The following is a 20265-nucleotide window of genomic DNA, read 5'->3' as shown; positions in this document are numbered from 1 at the left end:
ACACTGTAAAGAATTGGTCTATACAATGATCAAAAACACAGTATTATCTACTACCACTAATCTTTTTAATCGACTAAATTAGATGAAAGAACCAACACCATGACAGATGTCTTATTATTTCTTGATCATAACATTATAAAGTTGATTCATTACTTTTAATTAAATCTCAGAAAACAGTTTGTTATTAATGTGTTAACTTTATTGATATTGATACAAATATTAAAACATGTATATTTAATATCAATCATATTACATCAACAGATTTGAATGAATTTTGTTCTACTTTTAATGCTTTTTACTAGATTACTTTCGATGCTTGTAGATATGACGTCAGATTGATAGTTTTTACTTTTACAACCAAAAATTACTTAATACATATTTAGGAATAAAATAATTATTTTATTGTTAAATTCGTTTTCGGTGACTTTTGTCCGTTAAACTACATTTAGTTAATTTGGATATTATTTAGGATGGTAATTAAGTCAACTTTCTACCTAATTGTCTATAATAATAGACGCATTATGTTTGCATTTAAATTGTAAAGTACTCAATACTTTCGTATAATATTACGTAAGTAGTTGTTATTAACAATAAGAAAAAATATCACTTAAAATATAAATTACATTAACTACACATTATATAAAAATGGCAGTAGCATATTTTATGTAACAAATTAGAAAATTTAGAAATATATATAGTGTACTGTTACAACGAAAAGTTTTTTAGAGGGAACAGACCTGGGATTGCAGTTCTATTAAAGACCTAATATCAATTGTGCTTAACAGTTGGTCAATCGATGCAGTTAACGTTAAGACAACGTTGGAATTCGAGGCATGTAATGAATTCTAACTAGGAAACATGAAATTATATCTAAGGCGACTGTGATATTTAGAATAATAACTAGTTATACAGTTGGTAGTTTATATATTACATAGGGTTATTGTGTTTTATTTAGGGATATAAATATTTATTTTATCAGGACCTTGAATAAGTTTTCACTGTTTTTTTTTTCAAATAAACTTTTTAATGGTTGTTCATTGCCAATCACTATTTTCCAATTAAATTCATTACTATGAAGTTACTACGGCAATTAATTCTTCAGTTCAATTGTTATTTGACATATATCTTTATGAAGTAACACTCCCAATCTCCAGTTTACTGGTATTAAGCTCTTTTGAAATATAACAGCGTATTTTTGTTTTTCGCTTAAGAGTTTTAAGTTTGTTTTAAGTATCTAATTCAATCTTTCCATATTGTTTGTGACTAAATCTGTTCGCCATAAGTTTTGTCAATAATTCTATATATTCTGTTTAAGAATATTCAGAATAATTCTATTTCAGTTGGCCTACTGCTAATTGTGGTCCTTGGCATTGAGCCAACCGACTGGCAAGGGATCAGTTTAAAGATTATCCCAGAAGACATTCGGTCTTACCCAGCCTTATTAATTAATTATTTAATACATAGTAAGGACAGTAAGGTGAAGAAAGTAAAATAAACATTTATTAAATAACATATCTTCTTTTGTTGTTAGTATAATATTCACGTTAGAATAATTGTTAATAAATACATTGCAAAATAATTGCTAAAATAGTACACTTGTAGTAAAAAGTTCCTAGATCACTAGGAATTTAATTTTTTCAAAATATCCCACTAAAAAATAACAAATAACACAAAACTGTAAATAACAATTGACAAGCAATTTTTTGTGACACTGATATGACACAGTAATAAAGTAATAGTTATAACAAAATGTTCTTATAATTGATATCTTTACAGTGTCTGCTATATCATTCAGTTTCAATTTAGGGTCATTCAAAACCATTTTGTGGATTTTTTAAATGTTGTAACAACCTCTTTTGATCGGCCACTGTGTTCAGCGTCTTCATTGGTGCTCATTTTACCGCGTCTAAACTTAGCATACCAATCCTTCATGATTGATTTTCCTGGAGCAGTGTCCGGAAACTCGGCATCAAGCCATGTTTTTGCTTCAACTGTATTTTTCTGTAAATAGAAAGGACTAGATTAAAAAAATAATAAACATATATTAATTTTCATTTATTGATAACACGAGTGAAAACAGATTGAGAGAAGAACAGAGAAAAAAGATAACAATATGTTCATATCAAGTTAAATTGCTAATATAAATAATTTGAAATAATATTAAAATGTTTCTTAAACAATGCACAACTTAAGAAATAGTTAATTATTTTTTCATACATCAAACCTTTCCTATAGATATGTGTAGAATTACTTTATGTTTATTTTATGAAATTATAGAAAATAAACTACACTAACCATTAGTTCCTATGATATTATTTTATTTTGTTTATTTAACATAAGAAGTGGATTAGTTTTTCACATACTTAATATAAAAATAAACTAAAAGAAAAAGTTTTCTTGGAGTTATGCTATTGAATTATCTATTGAATAATAAGCATTAAGTTTCATATAAATGGTAAAAGTTTATGAAACTTGATCTCATAGCAAGGTGGAAGAAAGTTATATAAACATTCATTGAATAACGACATTTCTTTCTTTGATTATAGCAATATTTACATTAGAACAATCGTTAATAGTTGTGACGAAAAATAAAGATGATAATTTTAAAAATATTAATTATTTCGATTTTATTTCTATTCGTATAAACTTTTTAGTTCGGTTCTAAGAAAATTAATCATTTATTGGTGTTTGGTCAATACAGTTACGAAAGCAGTGATTACATTCTTTGTAAGAAATGTTTGAAGGTTAAGGAAATTTATATCGAAATACCACAAATATTATTTAAAATAGTTTCTGTGTCGTTTTACTGCTATTGTTGTTACCATGGTACCTAAAAATTATACAAAAAGTTATAAATTTTCATTGTAAACTTAAGGATTTGGAATATAGGACGAAAATATATATGCCTTTCATCAAAATAAGGTACCTACTCACACAATAGCAAATAAATTACGAATTGCTTTTAGTTTCTACTTGTTTCTTCTTTTTGCACCTCAAAAAATATTTTCCGAAAACAATTTTAATCAGACGAAGAAGTAATAGTTGCTAGTCGGCCGAAAACTGATTGTTAAAGAGGTGATTTTATAATATAACAATCTTGAAAATGTTATTAATTAAACCGATTCCAACAACAAGGGAAACATTACTTCCCACATTTTTTGCCAAGAAAATCATTATGGCAAAATTCCTAGAGCTATACAAAAGTAGTAGCCGCAGTAAACAAGATTGGAAAATGAGAAATAGACACTGGTAAACGTCGTTCAATAATCAATTTTAATTTTGCACTGCGACGAAATGACAAAAACCTAATTATATCATTTGAGGGATGATATAACTCAACTCCTCAAGCACAACATCACGATGGACAAAAATTGAGCAGATTAGACTCAAAATAAAAAAAATCTACTGCTTGGTCGGAAGATACATTTCAAGTTCAAGGAGGTTGGTTTATCAATCAAGTCTATTGAATCTAATGGGATCAAGACATCAAAACAAAGCATATGTGTTGAGTATACGACATCCGAAGAAGTTCTTATAAATGTATGTTATTTCTTTATTCGTTGTTATATATTTTTTTCATAGCTTAGTAAACTTTTCGAACACAATTTAAATAGTAAAACCAAATGTACTTAAGGGATTATTTATTGATTAATTTGACGTCTATATTTGGGAATCTTTTTCTTTAATTGTTTGATTTTGTAATAATTGTTTCTACAAAACAATAACATTTCTTTTTTATTGTAGTATAAAGTATATAGTTCAGCTCGTTTAACGAGAAATATACAAGAAAAACCAAGATCTGAAAATGTTAGACGAGCTTCTCCTGAAACTTTGTCGTATAATAAGATTATATATGGCTTGAGATCGAGAAATATACTGCATTATAATACTATTTAAGGTTAGATAATTGAATGTTTTAACCATTTTGTAGTTTTATTTTGTGAAAATATGAATTAACTATTAATTGCGAGTCTTTTTCATTAAAATTGCTTAATGATTTTAAATAATTTTTAGGCTTTAGTATACATTTATTGAGGTATACAAATATATTGTTTCTATACATTTACGATACGAAATGAGATTGTGACAATAGGCTTACCTGTTGGATGAAAAAAATTAGTGTAACTGTAGTGAGATTGCAATGTAGGGAATGTAACTTTAGGGATTATACTACCTAGATGTTTCAAAGGACATATTCTTGCGAATTTTTTTCATTAAAATTGCTTAATGAATTTAAATAATCTTGAGGCTTTAATATACATGTTTTCAGGTACCTAAATGTATTGTTTATATAAATTTAAGACACAAAATGTTATTGTGGAAATAGACTTAACTGTAGTGAGATTTGTAAGCTACATGAAAGAGAATATTTTTAATTTACGTAACTTTTTGTTGTAAACATTTCTGTAGTTTTTAGTTGATCTTTAAAATTGTTCGAATAGTAAGCAATTTGATTTTGTAATAATTCTTTATACTAAACAATAACATTCCATTTTATTGTAGTATAAGGCTCAGTTTAGCTCGTGTAACGGGAAATATACAAAAAAAAAACAATATCTGAAAATGTTAGACGAGCTTCTGATGAAACTTTGTGGTATAATAAAATTATAAATGGCTTGGAATCGAGAAAGATATTTTTTAAAACAATAAATTAGGTTTTGTTGATACTAATACAATATTTACTGCATTATAATACTATTTAAGGTTAGATAATTGAACGCTTTAACCGTATTGTAGTTTTATTTTGTGAAAATATGAATTAACTATTAATTAATTTTATAAGATTCGTATTTACGCTGCAAGAAACGTCGAAAAAGCAGACAGGCGAGCAAGATGTACCGAAAACCGCATCGCAAGCCGCCGCAGCACCGGTAGGAAAGACTTATCATCGGCAGGAGCGGCACGGAAGAGTGGAGTGGGGTGATCACCCGGTATAAAGCACCAGGGGTCCTGGTTTCGCGCAGTTATTGAATCGAGTAGACTTCACGATGAAGAGCTTTGTGTGTGTATTAATTGTTAGTGCCCTCTGCCTGTCTGGTATGTAGACGGTGAAGTCATCCAAGGGGGGGAATAATTGGGGTTGTTGAGCCGTTGTGATGTTCCTCGCTCGCGGATCGTGCTCACTGTGATCGGGATTGATGAGTTCTCGCATCGGAAGTGTTTTTGGTGGCGTCTCAGTTTTACTGTTGGTAAAGTCGTCTTCTTCTCGTCAAGTCCCCGTCACCGGTTGCATCTGCACCGATTTATTGGTGTAAATATATAAGTTAAATTATTTGGTTAGAATCAGGAATTTAATTTAAGGATATTGGTGCTTTTTCAGAAAAACCTGCCCGTTTTTTTCTTCGTCGACGCAATGCAACTTGCAAGTAACTTTTAAATAATCGGTGATTGTATTTTCTGCTGGCTTTTTTTCCCTAGTTTCGATGTTGTTTTGATTTGTTCCTGCCGCTGCAAGTCCTTTCACTTCATTCTTTTACCAGTATCGAACTAATACTGTACTCGATTGGTTTATCGCATTACTTCTGCAGCTGCTGTTGTTTTTGTTGTTGTTAGGTTTCTATATATGATAATTTTTTCTAGAGAATTTCACGCATTCGCGGAGAAATTTCTCCATGGTCGCAGGAAATCGGGGCAATTTCACGCGAGGCGACATATGTTCGATTGGGCAACGTAGAATGCAACAAGTTTCGCGACACCAAACCAGTTCTACGGTTTCTAGCGTGCGATCTAGGCCGCCATAAAAGCAAAATCTCGCGATTTGCCGGGTGCAAATCCGACGATTTTTTTTTCTCTCTCTCGCCACCACCACCGCCACCTCGCAGGAATTTCAATGACGATACGCGAACTCGGGAAAAATAAACCAAGACCTTGGCAGGCCTCCGCGTATAAGAAACACTCAACTCTAATTCGAAATGCAAGGTCAATCGTTTAAAAGTTTCGACACACCGCGGATTTATTTCAAATTAACATTTCTCGTCTTCTTCCGCATTAAATACTACCTGAAACTAAAAAATACCGAATTCTCGAGGAATCGCAATCGATTCTTGTTGTTGCATTATTCTGCATATTGTCGTAACAATCTGTGTGGGTGTTCCACGATGGGATGGTCATTTCTTTTGCATTACCTGCATGCCTGTGCATTAAGTAACGTCATGAATCATAAACGGATAGTTTTCGATTTGTTTAATGCAGGGTGTGTCCTGCTGTAAATGGCGCTATTGGTATTACTGCAGGATAACATCCTGTTTGGGTTTTTATATGCGAGAAAAAATAAATACACATTTCCAATGAGTCTCATGCATTTTTATTTCAACAGCCAACGGCCAGGAGAGCTTCAAATGCCCAGACGACTTCGGCTTCTACCCGCACACGAGGTCCTGCGACAAATATTGGAAATGCGACAACAATGCTGCCGAATTGAAGACCTGCGGAAATGGTTTGGCTTTTGATGCTAGCGATCCCAAATTCTTGACCGAAAACTGCGACTACATTCACAACGTCGACTGTGGTGACCGATCAGAATTAGGTGAGTAATGCTGAAGACGGACAGACATTTTCATATACAGTACTTAACGTTTTCTGTCTTTATTATTACAGCCTTTCATATAAAATACTAGTTTTATTAAAAATAAATTCAAAAAACGATTTCAAAACCAAATAAAGCATATAGCGAATATTTCTCTTGTCTCTTCTCTCAATCTCTTCTTTACATCTGAACTGCTAATTTATCAATAAAGTTCGACAACAACAATATAGTCAATAATATTTGTCAAAATCGTATCGAAAACTTCATCAAAATCATTCACAGTTTCTTTCAGTTTTTGGTAAACTATATATCCAGTTTTTTTATATTAAAATCCACCTTGTTTAGACAAAGAAAAAAATTCAAGAAGATATATTTTGCTGACATAAATTAACTTCAACGAAATCATAAGTTCATAAAAGAATGATTTTAGAAAACCTGGATTACTATTTCACATCTCTAGTATATCGCGAGAGAACGAAGTCATTTTTGATATCAATCAATTCAATAACACTCACTAAAAAATACGTATTTCAATTGTAGTTCTCATTGGTACTACTGCGATATTTCAAGGTTTTTATTGAACTACAATATATGTTCGGTGTGAGAAATTAAACTGTTTTTGGAACGACTGAAATGCGTTAGGAATAAATAAATACTCTTAATATCAGTAACAGTACTTTCAACAATTAAAGCAATAAATAGAGCAGCTAACTGTTCACATTACTTTCTTCACAATTACAAATTAAATATCGGTTTTCTTAAACTAGGAAAATGTTTGGTATTTGAAAATTGCATTTTCATAATCTGTTGCTATGTGAGAAATATAGTTTTTAGTAGGTTTTTATTCTTCGGTTTGAATAGTTTTTTTATAATAATTAACTATTTTTTAATTTCCAAATTGTATATATTATTCATGAAAAGGTTTGGTATTTAATTTTGAAGTTTATTTTTGTAAATGCCACAAGATTTGTGACCTATGCAAACTAAACTAAATTGAGGAGAATAATTATGACACTTTGGCCACTCCCATTTAGATGTCTGAATAACCGAAGAAGAGCTTCATTAAAATACAATGAGCCCTGTCTTTCGTTTTACACAACTTTTATTATGTCACTTTATAGTCGATTTCTCTCATCTATGACATCAACATCATTGCAAAAGCATTGATATTATATGATGATAAAAATGTTTGTTTGGTTTTTTAGAAGTAAGCTCATGTTATTCATGAGTAGGTAGTTTTGGTATTTAACATTTACGTTTAATTTTTAAAATACCACGAGATCTATGATGCAATGATTTGTTTGGATCAAATCAAACTGAGAATAATTGTGACACTTTGGTCTCTCCCATTTACACATTTGAATAATTAAAGAAGAGACCTTAATTAAAATACAATGAGCCTTTTTCTTTCATTATGTCATATTATAGTTGATTTCTCTTATCTATGACATCAATAGCATTGATATTGTATTATGATAAAAAGTTGGACCTTTAAAAGAAAAATTTAATCTGTTGTGAATTTTTCCCAGAACTAGATGTTTTGCTAGAGATTTTTTGTTTGAGACAAATCGAACTGAGAAGAAATATTGTGACACTTAGGCCTCTCCCATCTAGATGTTTGAGTAACTTAAGAGCTTTATTAGAATACTGTAGTCTTTTTTTTACATAAATTTCATTGTCACATTATTGTCGATTTCTCCCATCTATGTCTGCTATGATATTCTGCTATGTTAAAAAACATATACTTTTTTCAGAACTAAACTTGGAACGATATGTTATTTCTAAGTAAATAGTTTTGGTATTTAACAATTAAGTTTATTTTTAGAAATATCACAAACTTTATGATGAAATTATTATATAGAATCAAATGACACTCAGGATAATAATTATGACACTATGGTTTCACTCAGATAGACATTTGAATAACTAAAGAAGAGGTTCGATTTCGATATACCACGATGATAAAATGATTAGATCTTTGAAAGAAAAAAATAATCTATTAAAAGTTAGATAACAACAAAAATAAATCAGAATTATTAATGTTTAGACATGTATGTTGTATTAATGATCCTTTTTCTTTCATATTATACATGATTGCCTTGTTCTATATATCGAACCATCGTTATGTCACAACGATGCTTCTCTATTCTCGATTTCTCTCATCTGTGACATCCATCAGCATCAGCAACATTGAACGAGAATGGTTTAATTCCAATGCATCTTAATTAAGGCGTTTTAAACTTGATTTGCACAACATTTATATCAGCCTAAAGGCTAGGTACGTTGTGACACCTCGATGCACACAATACAGCAACGTAATTGTGCTTCTTCTTCGTCGAGAAGACGCGATCATTGCGCAAACGGCGATTATAACACGAGCCAGAGCCGAATTGGGGTCATATCGGTTTTTAAATGATCAGAAAAGATCGACGCCGTTACATAAACCGATTGGGTAACGGCCGTTAAGTTTTTTATCGCCGTTTTAATACGAACTGTTTACATACTGGCCAAGATTTCGGGTTGGTTAACCGGCCCGACCGAAAGAAAGGCAAATAAAAGTCGAAATTGCTCGAAATCGAACCGTGGTTCTGCGTCTGTCTACGTACTGCCGGGTGTTACGTAAGCAGGTCCGATAATGCCTTTTACCATTTTGCAGAGCCTCCAATCTCCACCACGCATTGCGAAAGGCTGTACGGCATTTTCCCCGACGATGCCAAGTGCGACGTTTTCTGGAACTGTTGGAACGGCGAAGCCTCTAGGTAGGTATCCACCGTCACTACAACGGTCTCATAATAACCGGCATCCGTTTAATGATATTACATGGTTTTTGTATTTTACCGGGAAAGCTACGGTGGTTACGTAAAATTATGTCGTTTGTTTCCTTTAAATCGATACAGTTTTGGCGTTTGTTTTTTCGTAATGCAATAGCGCTTTTGATGAATTGGTTCGATTAATTGGTTTAAACAGTGGTTATATAATATTAGACAGTCACATAACCAACCATTGTTCCTTTTAGTAATGAATAATTGGCTTAACACCCCATGAAGGTATATCGCTGCATCTGAAGAATCTTTCTAGGTCTGTTGCAGTCGCTGTTTCGTTCTCATTTTTTTGATTTTTTCAGTCTTTTGTTTCATATTTGTTCATCAATTATGTATTATCTTTTTGTATTCGATTTTTCAGTATGTTTTTGAGATTTTCTTGGTTTTCTGTTGTAATTTCTACTATTAGTTTTCTTTTGGTCTATTTAATGCATCTTCCGTTTTTATGACAGAGTAATTTGTAAAAACTTCACGTCTTCTACTAATATTAGACAGTGACATAACCAATAATTGTTCATTTTTGTAACGAATAATTGGCTTAGCACCCCATGAAGGTACATTTGAAGAATCTTTCTAGATCTGTTGCGGAACATCAGTCGCTGTTCAGTTATACTTTTTAGATTTTTTTTTCAGTCTTTTGTTTCGTATTTGTTCATACATTATGTATTATCTTGTATTATTCGTTTTTTCAGTATATTTTTGAGATTTTCTTGGTTTTCTGTTGTAATTTTTACTATTAGATTTCTCTTGCTTTATTTATAGCATTTTCCATTTTTTGTGTAATTTGTAAAAATCTTCTTTCTCCAGTTCCTATATTTTCATCACTTGTCATTGTTATATTTATGTTATATCAATGTTATATTTTTTTAACCGTAATGATTGCTCAATTTTCTTATTGTCCATTGATTTGTATTTACCGTAACATTTTTTCTCTTTCTGTAAGTTTCCCCTCTTGGGTCTTTCTTTCTTATAGATGTTTCCTTCTTCTTCCAAATATTCTCTATGCTTTCCTTCATTTCACCTTCTCTCCCTGGCTCTTACAATTTTCATCCATCTTCATTAATAATATATTTTTAAACCATAATCATTCTAATAAGAGTTATTTCTTGTTTGAAACCTTTTTTAGTCTTTTCATTATTTTATCTTTTCCTTCTCTCTGATTTCTCTAATTTTTGAAATATTTTTCTGATATAAATTTATATTTTCTTTGTTTCTTACCCTCGTGTTTTTATTTTCTTTTGTTTCTTTCTCTTTCCTTACGCCTTGAATGCTTCTTTTCTGAGGACAGAAAAAGGCTTGAAGCCTTTTTCTGCTTTACAATTTTCTCTGTCCTTTTTTGTAATTTCTCGCTCTCGCTCTCGTTAGGTTCTTCTTCAATATTTTTGTCTGTTTAATCGAATATTTTCTAATTCACTTTTGAAGTTCTTTTATTTTTTAGTTATCTCTTTTGTAGTTAGTACAAAAAATATTTATGTATCCTTTCTGGTGATGTTTCCTATTATTTTAACGCATGTATATTGTGGTTTGTTAGGTTTACCTGTTTTGGCATAGTTCTTTTATCCTTTATTCCTGTCTCTCTTATTTTATTTTATTTCTTCTATATCGTTTAATACAGTCATTTTTATAGTAAGAGTTGCTTTATTTACTTTTCCAGCCATTTTTACTTCTTCTTCCTGCTGCTTTTCCCTTATCTTATTCACATCACCAATTTGTTACCCACCGGAATCTTCCAGTAATAGTGGTAATAAGTAATTTTCGATGTCCTTATTTTAGATACCAATGTTCTCCCGGATTAGCCTACGACAGAGAAGCCCGTGTCTGTATGTGGGCCGATCAAGTTCCAGAATGCAAGAACGAAGGTGAGTCAACTCTTTCCCGCCGATGCAGAAACATGGCGATCGCTTTATTTAATAGTAACTGTCGGGGGCTAAATTCTAGCATCCCACCGACACAAATTCACCTGACCATAACCAAGAAAGCGAGAATAAAGCAAGCGTATCGCGAATGTTTCCTGCAATTATTTCTGTTGCATGGTCTTTCTAGTTTTATCTTTTACTCTTTCATCACCCCTCCCACTCACGCACTCAGGTGCATCACAATTGATAGAAACACTTTTGGTTTTTTTATCTGGCATGCTGTATATATACTATAGTCCACCGATAAAAACACTGACACATGAACCATCTTATTATTACTTCAATTGTTAATACAATCAACGCCTACTCTAATTTCTCTTTTGTTTATTAATTAGAAACAACATCTGTGAATATTGTAAATAGTATTACTGATGACTAAGACACATATTTCATAATCGATAGTAAAAAAAGTAACAACACTCGTACATGACAACGGAAACTTTACTTTTCCTCTTCTTTCTTCTTCCGTTTGGTTTGGTTCTTGTATATAGTGGACGTCCAATTAAAATACTGAACGAAATTCAAAATTGCCCCTGGTCCCCCTTGTTGTGACAACGGTATACTTACGGGTTTCAGAAGTAGCTGGAGGATTCACTTGCCCAGCCGCTGGCGAGGTCAGCAATTCCGGATCTTTCTCCAGACACGCCCACCCAGACGACTGCAGGAAGTACTACATCTGTTTGGAGGGTAATTTCGAATATTTCCGGCTAATTGGTGGTACTGATTCTGATTATGATCTCTTGATTTAGGACAAGCCCGTGAATACGGTTGCCCCATCGGTACCGTCTTCAAAATCGGCGATTCCGACGGTACTGGAAACTGCGAAGATCCAGAGGACGTACCCGGATGGTAAGTTGATATCACTAACATGGCACGGTCCGAATTTTATAGCTTCTTGAGAACGTCACTCGCTAACCGTTAGACTCTCATTTTCTAGTAACAGGTTTTTTTTGGTGGTACCACGCTAAATGCCAAGGTTGAAAGTTTTTTTTATAAGAAGCTATTACTTTGCCACTATTAAATTTTTTTCGCTGCAAATATTATGATTAAATGGCTAAAAATAGTTTTGCATTTGTCGTGGTACCCGTTAGTACTTCTTCTTGTGACTAATACTCACAAAACTCGAACCATCCCGCTCGAATCCCTCCCGCCTCCGAGCCCTTGCGTTAAACACTTCATGAACAAGCACCATTTTAGCGAGGATTACTACGGCGACTTGGACCTGAAGAGCATCCGCAAGAGCGAGCTGTTGGCCGGTCTCCAGTCCAGCGGATCCGGAAGATCGACCCCCGTCACCGGCAAGAAGGCTCCCAGGCCCGCCCCGGCCTCCCGTAACGCCCCCGAATCTGCCAACTAAAGGGGATTAGTCTCAGCGCGTCCAACCGTACACAGTGAATGAGAACCCCCTTTATCCCGAACCCTATCGTTAAATCCTCCGTAGGGAACGCCCTCTCGAGGGTGAAAAGACTTTCTGTACTCTATGTGGTAGTGCCAATAGGACCTATACCGGTTTACCCGTCTCTCCCCCCAAAACCATCCCCCCTTCCACACATTAATTTAAAACTTTTAAACCCTAGTGTTTAGGTCTTATTGGCAGACGTTAAAAACTAGCATAATTTAAACAATACTTGTTGTTTTATATATATATTTACTTTTTATTATTATTTTTTTAAAAACGGTACAAAATTGATTACCATTTTTTATATAAATTTAAAAAAACAAAATAAAAAATATTTCTATATAGTTCTTTTATTTCACCCTCCTTCTTCCGTCTTCACTCTCTATATGTGTTCTGCACCTGTCGTTAGATTAGTTTAACCCACTGTTTTAATAGTAAGCATGTTTGTTTGTATCTTCCTCTGTATTTTTTGTCTCTAAACGTTTCCAGAGCATGGAGATTCGCCGGATTTCTTAACCCTAATGTAACCTGCCTTATTTTTCTTTTGTAGCGAGGATTATTATAAAGATGTCGACCTGAAGGCCTTGAAGAAACTGGGGTATTGATCTACAGCACCCCGGCCCGTCCGAGTGCGAGATGAGTGAGTCTTTAGTGTTTGTTTGAGGTGCAGCAAAGCAGTTGGTGAATGAGAAACTTATCGAAAACCCAAGTATTATAATTGTAATTCCGGATAACAATGTAGTATTTATTTTTGTTTTTTTTTGTTAAAAATAAATAAACGTGTTTCTAGCTAACACACAGACACAAAAAATCGTTTCAATTTCCTTGATTTCCGTTTATATAACGCCGATTAAAATATTATTCATGTCATGGATGTTTTTTTTCTCTCTCATTCTTTCTCTGCTCAACACTAATGTTTATTAATTAGCTCGACTGTCTTATATATAGCCTGCTCTTTACATAAGCCAGCGTTCTTAGAAAGTGTTGTTTGTCGGAGGCCTATGGTTTTGGCCTTCGCATTATACCAGCTCCTGTTTATTTGAAAAATATGCGCGAGAGACAGCGACATTTCTTTTAATTGACTTTCTACAAGGTTGTGTTGGTTGAGTATCAACTAATCGTGAATGAAATCGATGATATACACTTCATTCGATGAATTAATTCATGATAATATTATTCTATTTTCGATTATTTCGGATATTTGTGTAGCAAATAAGAATAATTCATTAAATAGAAGATGGTTGATTATTACGGCTGAATTAACAGTATAGCTGTACAGAAAATGTCTTTAATCTAGGACGTTGGTTCAGACTTTGAATCATTTAGAAATTGACTACTTATTACTAACGATTTTACTACAATTTTCTAGTGATTGTTTCCGTCGATTAATTTTAGTCGCTATTTTCGGCCCGACTGATATATATATATATATATATATATATATATATATATATATATATATATATACATATATATATATATATATATATATACATACATTTGTACATATACATATATATATATATATATATATATATATATATATATATATATATATATATATATATATATATGTTTATATGTTTCGATCTAACACCCTCGAATTTTGTTCAAGTTTTGGGTTGTCAAAACTTCTTTCCTAAAATCTTGAAAACTAAATTTAGGTCCGATGGAAGGTTTCAGAAATCGCATCGATTCTAAATGATTTAAAGAACTTTTTACAGTAATAATTAAATTTTTTAAATAAATATTAACACTAAAGAAATCATAAACTATATTCAATATTTATACTAAATATATCTAATAAATAAATTTTCTGTTAGGATAACTCTACTTTAATATTCAACAATTTATTTTCTTGGCTATTAAAAAACACAATATATATATATATATATATATATATATATATATATATATATATATATATATATATATGTTTATATGTTTCGATCTAACACCCTCGAATTTTGTTCAAGTTTTGGGTTGTCAAAACTTCTTTCCTAAAATCTTGAAAACTAAATTTAGGTCCGATGGAAGGTTTCAGAAATCGCATCGATTCTAAATGATTTAAAGAACTTTTTACAGTAATAATTAAATTTTTTAAATAAATATTAACACTAAAGAAATCATAAACTATATTCAATATTTATACTAAATATATCTAATAAATAAATTTTCTGTTAGGATAACTCTACTTTAATATTCAACAATTTATTTTCTTGGCTATTAAAAAACACAAGAAAATAATGGTGATCGCAACACTTTTTGGTTAAGTTTTATTTTATCAGCTGTAAGATTTTTTTTGCAATTTATTTTTATTATTTTATAACTTTTTAGTAGAATGATGCATTCAGAAAAAAGTTCTATGGTTTGACAATATTTTGAAAGAAAACGCTCAACTTCTACTATCTGCAATCCTCGATTTAGAAAATCAGTATTTGACATTACAAACAATGTTGATACAAGGAATTATCACAAGTCAATATCTTCCATTCGAGCTTCATAAAATACAAATATATAATACAATACTACAACTCGAAATTCAAGACACAAATACTGACGAAGAATGTATTTCATCTGAAGATATTTTTTTATAAAAAACTAGCTAGAAGGAAAGAAATAATTACACCTAGTGCTACAACAATTTTTGAAATTAAGCAAATGCTACTTATTGGGCGGTTAGAAAACTCATTAGATTTTTGGCAAGCTCATAAAATTATGTTACTTGTATTATATCAGTTTCATTAAAAATATTCTGCTGTACTCGCAACCTCTATCCCCTCAGAATGAGTTTTTGTGACTAAAAAATATTTCCGTTCAATAATAAATGAAACATGTATTTTATATAAAAAGGCTCTAGTAGTTATTGTGCCATCATTTTTAGTTATGTCATTGAGTAGTTTTTTTCCATGATTATAAAAATGTTTAATTTTTATTTAGTATTTATTGTTATTGTTTATCTTTAGTTTTTAGGTTTTGTTTAAGTTCTTTTGTATTATCCATATTTATTATAGTATTTTATTTGAAAATATCAATTAATAAATTATTAAAATACGATAAAATATTTGTGGTAATACTATTCCATTCTTTTTTACAGATCCCTAGAACATTCAAATATAAAAGTAATTCTATTTCCTTTAAAATGATATTATTCATTACGTGGTAATTATTTATTTTCTTTTCTTTCTTAAAGTTAGTACGTGAAGGAATATATACATCTCCGTCTCGCTTATACTACCGTTGGAAATAATAAGCACATTTAAAATAAACTGTTCCAAGCAATTATATCCGTCCATACCTTTCTCAGAACTTGTACAGGAAAAAATTCGTACATCTTCGTCTGATATGACAAATGGAAAAAAAAACTAGTAGAACCGTGCATTTGATTGAAAAGAGTAATTACTATTAGTTTCTTGACTATAGACTGTTTCGACTAGTTTCAGTTGATATTTCCCAACGCTAATATTTTTTAATAAATTTGATATAAGTCAGTATATAGTAAAATATCAGGGGAGCTGCCTGGTCTAGAAGGACAACAGCCCTTGAGGCTCGAAAGATGTGGCATTACTAGCCTCAGCAACATATTCATGTAGAGGGATGGAAGCTGCGCCGACAGGTGGACTCTCTCTTTTACGAAATACAACAAATAAACAGTTTAACATAAATAGAAATAGTGTAATAGAAGCTGGATAACATAGTAGCTTGAGTCAGATTGCCATAGTGCAGAATGGAGAAGGACAAAATTACAATGTTATTTTGAAGTTGAGCAAATATTTTCGAAAACCAGATTTGTTCCCACCGCTTCCAGATTGACAGTTCGAATTTAAATTTATCATCTTTTATTTAATTTTAAATTCTCTTTATATTGTACCAGCAGTGACTAAAATAGTAGTAGGAAATGAGAGCGCTTTGTTTCGATTTCTTAAAGTAAATCCATAAATTACTGGAATACAAGAACTCTTCATTTTCTTAATTATATTAGGGTTGGTATTTAACGTTAAATGATGCTTGACTAAAAGTTAGTAACAAGTTAGTTACCCCAATTGTCAAGAATCGTGTCGTCCAATGAAAACAATCCGAAAAATGGAATTAATGGAGTTAGGTAACAAAACTTAAATAGCTTTATACGTTTTTGCTGACATATGCAATCTTACAACTTCATTCAAAGAAAAATATGGGTCTCTTATGAAATAATTAAGTTTTTTTTGTTTTTTAGTGTCATTTCAATCCTTGAACATTTTTGGTTGGTTGTAGTACTCTTATGTTATTTAGTTATGCTAGATTAAAACTGAGAATATCTTCATTGTTTTATTTTAAGTTTATAGATTTTAGATCTTTCAAAAATATTGAAATTGTAAAGTCATTTAAACTTTTGCTTACGAAAGTAAAAAAGTATGCCCAGCCATATTTTTAAATGTAGCACAAGTCTTCGATAAGGTTTGGCATGAAGACCTTGTTCATAAACTACAAAAAATGTTACCAAAACAACAAAACAAACTACTAAAATTGAACATTACAGCAAGAATGTTCAGACTTAAACAAGATGAAACTTAGTCTATAATAAAAGAAGCTAAAGCAGGTGTACCACAAGGAAGTGCATTGGGGCCAATGTTTAATTTACTCTACACTTGTGATATACCACAAATGGAGAATATTAAGATGGCTACATTTGTTGATGATACATAATCGCAGTAGCTGGCGGAGACAATATTGAAGAAGCTATACGAAGATTACAACAGGAAAGGGACAATCTAAATAATTGGACACAAACTTGAAAAATAAAAATTAACGAAAGTAAACCTGTACATGTGCAGTTCACCTATAATCAGACCGTACAAGCACCAATAATATTTAGTAATATTATCATACCATATAGCAATAACGCTAAATATCTCGGAATGAATCTTGATGCAAAACTTCGCTGGAAATAACATATAAAGAAGGAAAGAAAATAACTGAAATTGAAATATGGGAAAGTGTATTGGCTAAATGGAAGAAAATCACAATTATCAGTACATAATAAATTGCTATTATATAAGCAAATACTGAAACCTATATCAACATACGGAATTCAATTATAGGGATGATCTGCAAAGAGGCGCACACAAATACTACAGGACTGACTTCCTACATCGAGACCTTCAGATACCCACGATCAGTCAATAGATCAGATCAAATGAGAGTATTGCAACTTTTGAATATCACCAGACCAGGACACAGACTTAAAAGACTCAAACCATCTCACCTTGTGTAGTGTTGTGCAGTGAGGTGCATATAATAAAAAATACAGCAGTGACATGTATAAAAATTATTTCACCAGAGACTGAGATAAGGCCGATGGTTCCTCCTAGTTATATAATAGATTGATTTAAGTTATCATAAAGACAAATTGTAGGTTAGTCGGAAACCACTATTAACAATGTAATAATTAAATATTAAAAAAAAACTTTTTTCAATATTACACTGTCCATTAAATAAACAAAGCCAGTTTATTTAATATTAGTAGCTTTTTCTCATGTCCATATTAATTTAGATGTTATTATTTGATAAAATTGATTTGGATTAAATAGTTCTGGTCGCTAAAGCAGAATAACAATAGCAAATGGTAAACGGCCGAGATAATTGATTAATTTAATTTGTTCGTTACCGTTTTTGCTCGATTTGCTCAAAGAGAAAGTTTATGGAAAATGCTACGAAATTATTGTATGAAATAACGACTGTGGCAAAGCATATTGCTAAATAATCTAATACCTGCAGAAAATCGTAAAACCTTATATGTATTCTATTAGAATCGTACAATTCTGAAAGTCTGTTATGAAAATCTTTTATTGAAAATAATTTGTAATAATTGAAAAGCTCTAAGGAAAGTTAATATAATATAATATGTGAATAATATTTTACTCAATTTCACTCTAAATTTTGATGACAATCATACGATTGTAAAAAATATACGACCTATTTAAAGTTTCTTTGTACATATGTCATCAAGATATTTAATTTATTGCCAGTTGCAATTAGTAAATTCTTTTTGAGAATGAGACAATATTTTCCTTCTTATTTTATTCTACTTAAAAAGAGACACAATGCTGTCCGATAAGTTCGAACATGACTTCTTGAAAACTATAGTAATAACCTAAAAACTATTATGGCTGTATAATTAACTATAATTTTTAAATGTACTATAATGTTAAAATAAATTATATTTAATTTAATTTAATTTAATTATTTAATAAATTATTATTTTATTAAGATTAGAGTTTTGTTATTGGTCAAAGACAAACTAAAATAAAATTCACAGTTGATGTGGCAACATTGCGCCGTTTTAATGTCAAAAATTTAGATGACGTATGGACTTAGAACTTTGAATGGATAGTAGTTGATGACAGTAGAAGAGATTATAGATTATTATTATTATAGATTATATTATTATTCAAGAGAAAAATAAAAGTGATATTACACTGATTTTCAGAGCAGAAGATGAAATATAAGTTGAATTAAAATTATTCTAATCAAATGTATTGGTGAAAGCATTCTAGTACTTATTTTGTACCTGATATGCAATAATTGTATTACCAGAACCAATAAGAAAATAAGCACGAAGAAACAGCATATCTTATTTAATCGAATATGTAGTTTGACCAAAAAATGGCAAATGGAATGTGAAATTAGTCTAATTGCTTGAAGTTAATGACACAAGCTAATCAATCCCGAAATATAAAATACAGTTCTCGTTTAACCGAATTGTTTGAATTGAAAAATAATTATACATTTTGAACATCTTTTCATAAGCTCTTGGAAATTTGAGTTAAAAGTTTTAACATTTTGAAAATATTAACCACTGTTTCTTAAGTTATATGTAGTTATAAGTGTGGTGAGACCACTGAAGTCGCCCAAGTGATGGAAGAAATAATCAATGCCGGTGGCTTGAATGTCAATATGTTCATATGTAAGTAGAATTATATTGCTTATTAGTAATTAATAAAATATATACACGGCACAACAATCCAAGATGCATAGGATACAGAAATAATTAATAGACACTTATGAGAATAAAACACAAAATGGAGGCGAAAGGAATAATTAAATAATTTCTGAAAAAAATCTGCCAACATTGGTGCTATTTATGTGTCTGACCAGAGTGTGTTAAGAGAGAGACTACTGAGTGATATTATATAAAGAAATTTGACGTAATCAAAAATAATAATCAAAGCAAATAAAATCAACAAAACATTGTGTTTTCATTAATAAATTTGCCTTGTTTGATTTATGCCTTTTCGAATTTTCACTATACGTAATAGAATGCTACGGCAACATCAAACAAGGAAAATATTGGATGACAAACATTAAAAAAATAATTTTAAGATATAAGGAGTATTATAATCTATTATTGATAATCTGTAGAACTAATTCACAATATATTAATTTTTCAAGAATCAAATGGGATATACTTAATATGATCAAAAATAAGTAGAAGTTATAATTAAATAAATTCTTCAAATTCCAACAATGGTGCTATTTATGTCTGAGACCAGAGAGAGATAGATATAGAAAGAGACTATATATAGAAACATCATCACTAGCTCTCCCCCGATCTGATTTATT

At 31.0% G+C, this 20265-nt stretch overlaps 1 protein-coding gene across 3 annotated transcripts; it reads left to right on the top strand.

The window, feature by feature from the left end:
* Nucleotides 1-4875: 4875 nt before the first annotated feature.
* Gasp (Chitin binding Peritrophin-A domain-containing protein Gasp) lies at nt 4876-13416 on the top strand. 3 transcript variants are annotated; one of them, XM_076412383.1, is made up of 7 exons: nt 4876-5037; nt 6317-6526; nt 9183-9285; nt 11122-11207; nt 11841-11951; nt 12014-12113; nt 13214-13416. In XM_076412383.1, exons 1-7 carry the CDS (start codon nt 4989-4991, stop codon nt 13266-13268), a joined length of 714 nt encoding a protein of 237 aa, XP_076268498.1. In that variant the 5' UTR covers nt 4876-4988; the 3' UTR covers nt 13269-13416. The 3 variants fall into 3 exon arrangements, with proteins under 3 accessions (XP_076268498.1, XP_076268490.1, XP_076268481.1); XM_076412375.1 differs by lacking the exon at nt 13214-13416 and adding an exon at nt 12462-13003 and having other exon boundaries at nt 11847-11951; XM_076412366.1 differs by lacking the exon at nt 13214-13416 and adding an exon at nt 12462-13003.
* Nucleotides 13417-20265: the final 6849 nt, after the last annotated feature.

Source organism: Rhynchophorus ferrugineus, unplaced genomic scaffold (genome assembly GCF_030347505.1).
Source record: "Rhynchophorus ferrugineus isolate W39M unplaced genomic scaffold, kcgeb_rfMv2 rfM1, whole genome shotgun sequence".
Lineage (NCBI taxonomy): Eukaryota > Metazoa > Arthropoda > Insecta > Coleoptera > Curculionidae > Rhynchophorus > Rhynchophorus ferrugineus.
This window is presented reverse-complemented; position numbering and strand designations above follow the sequence as displayed.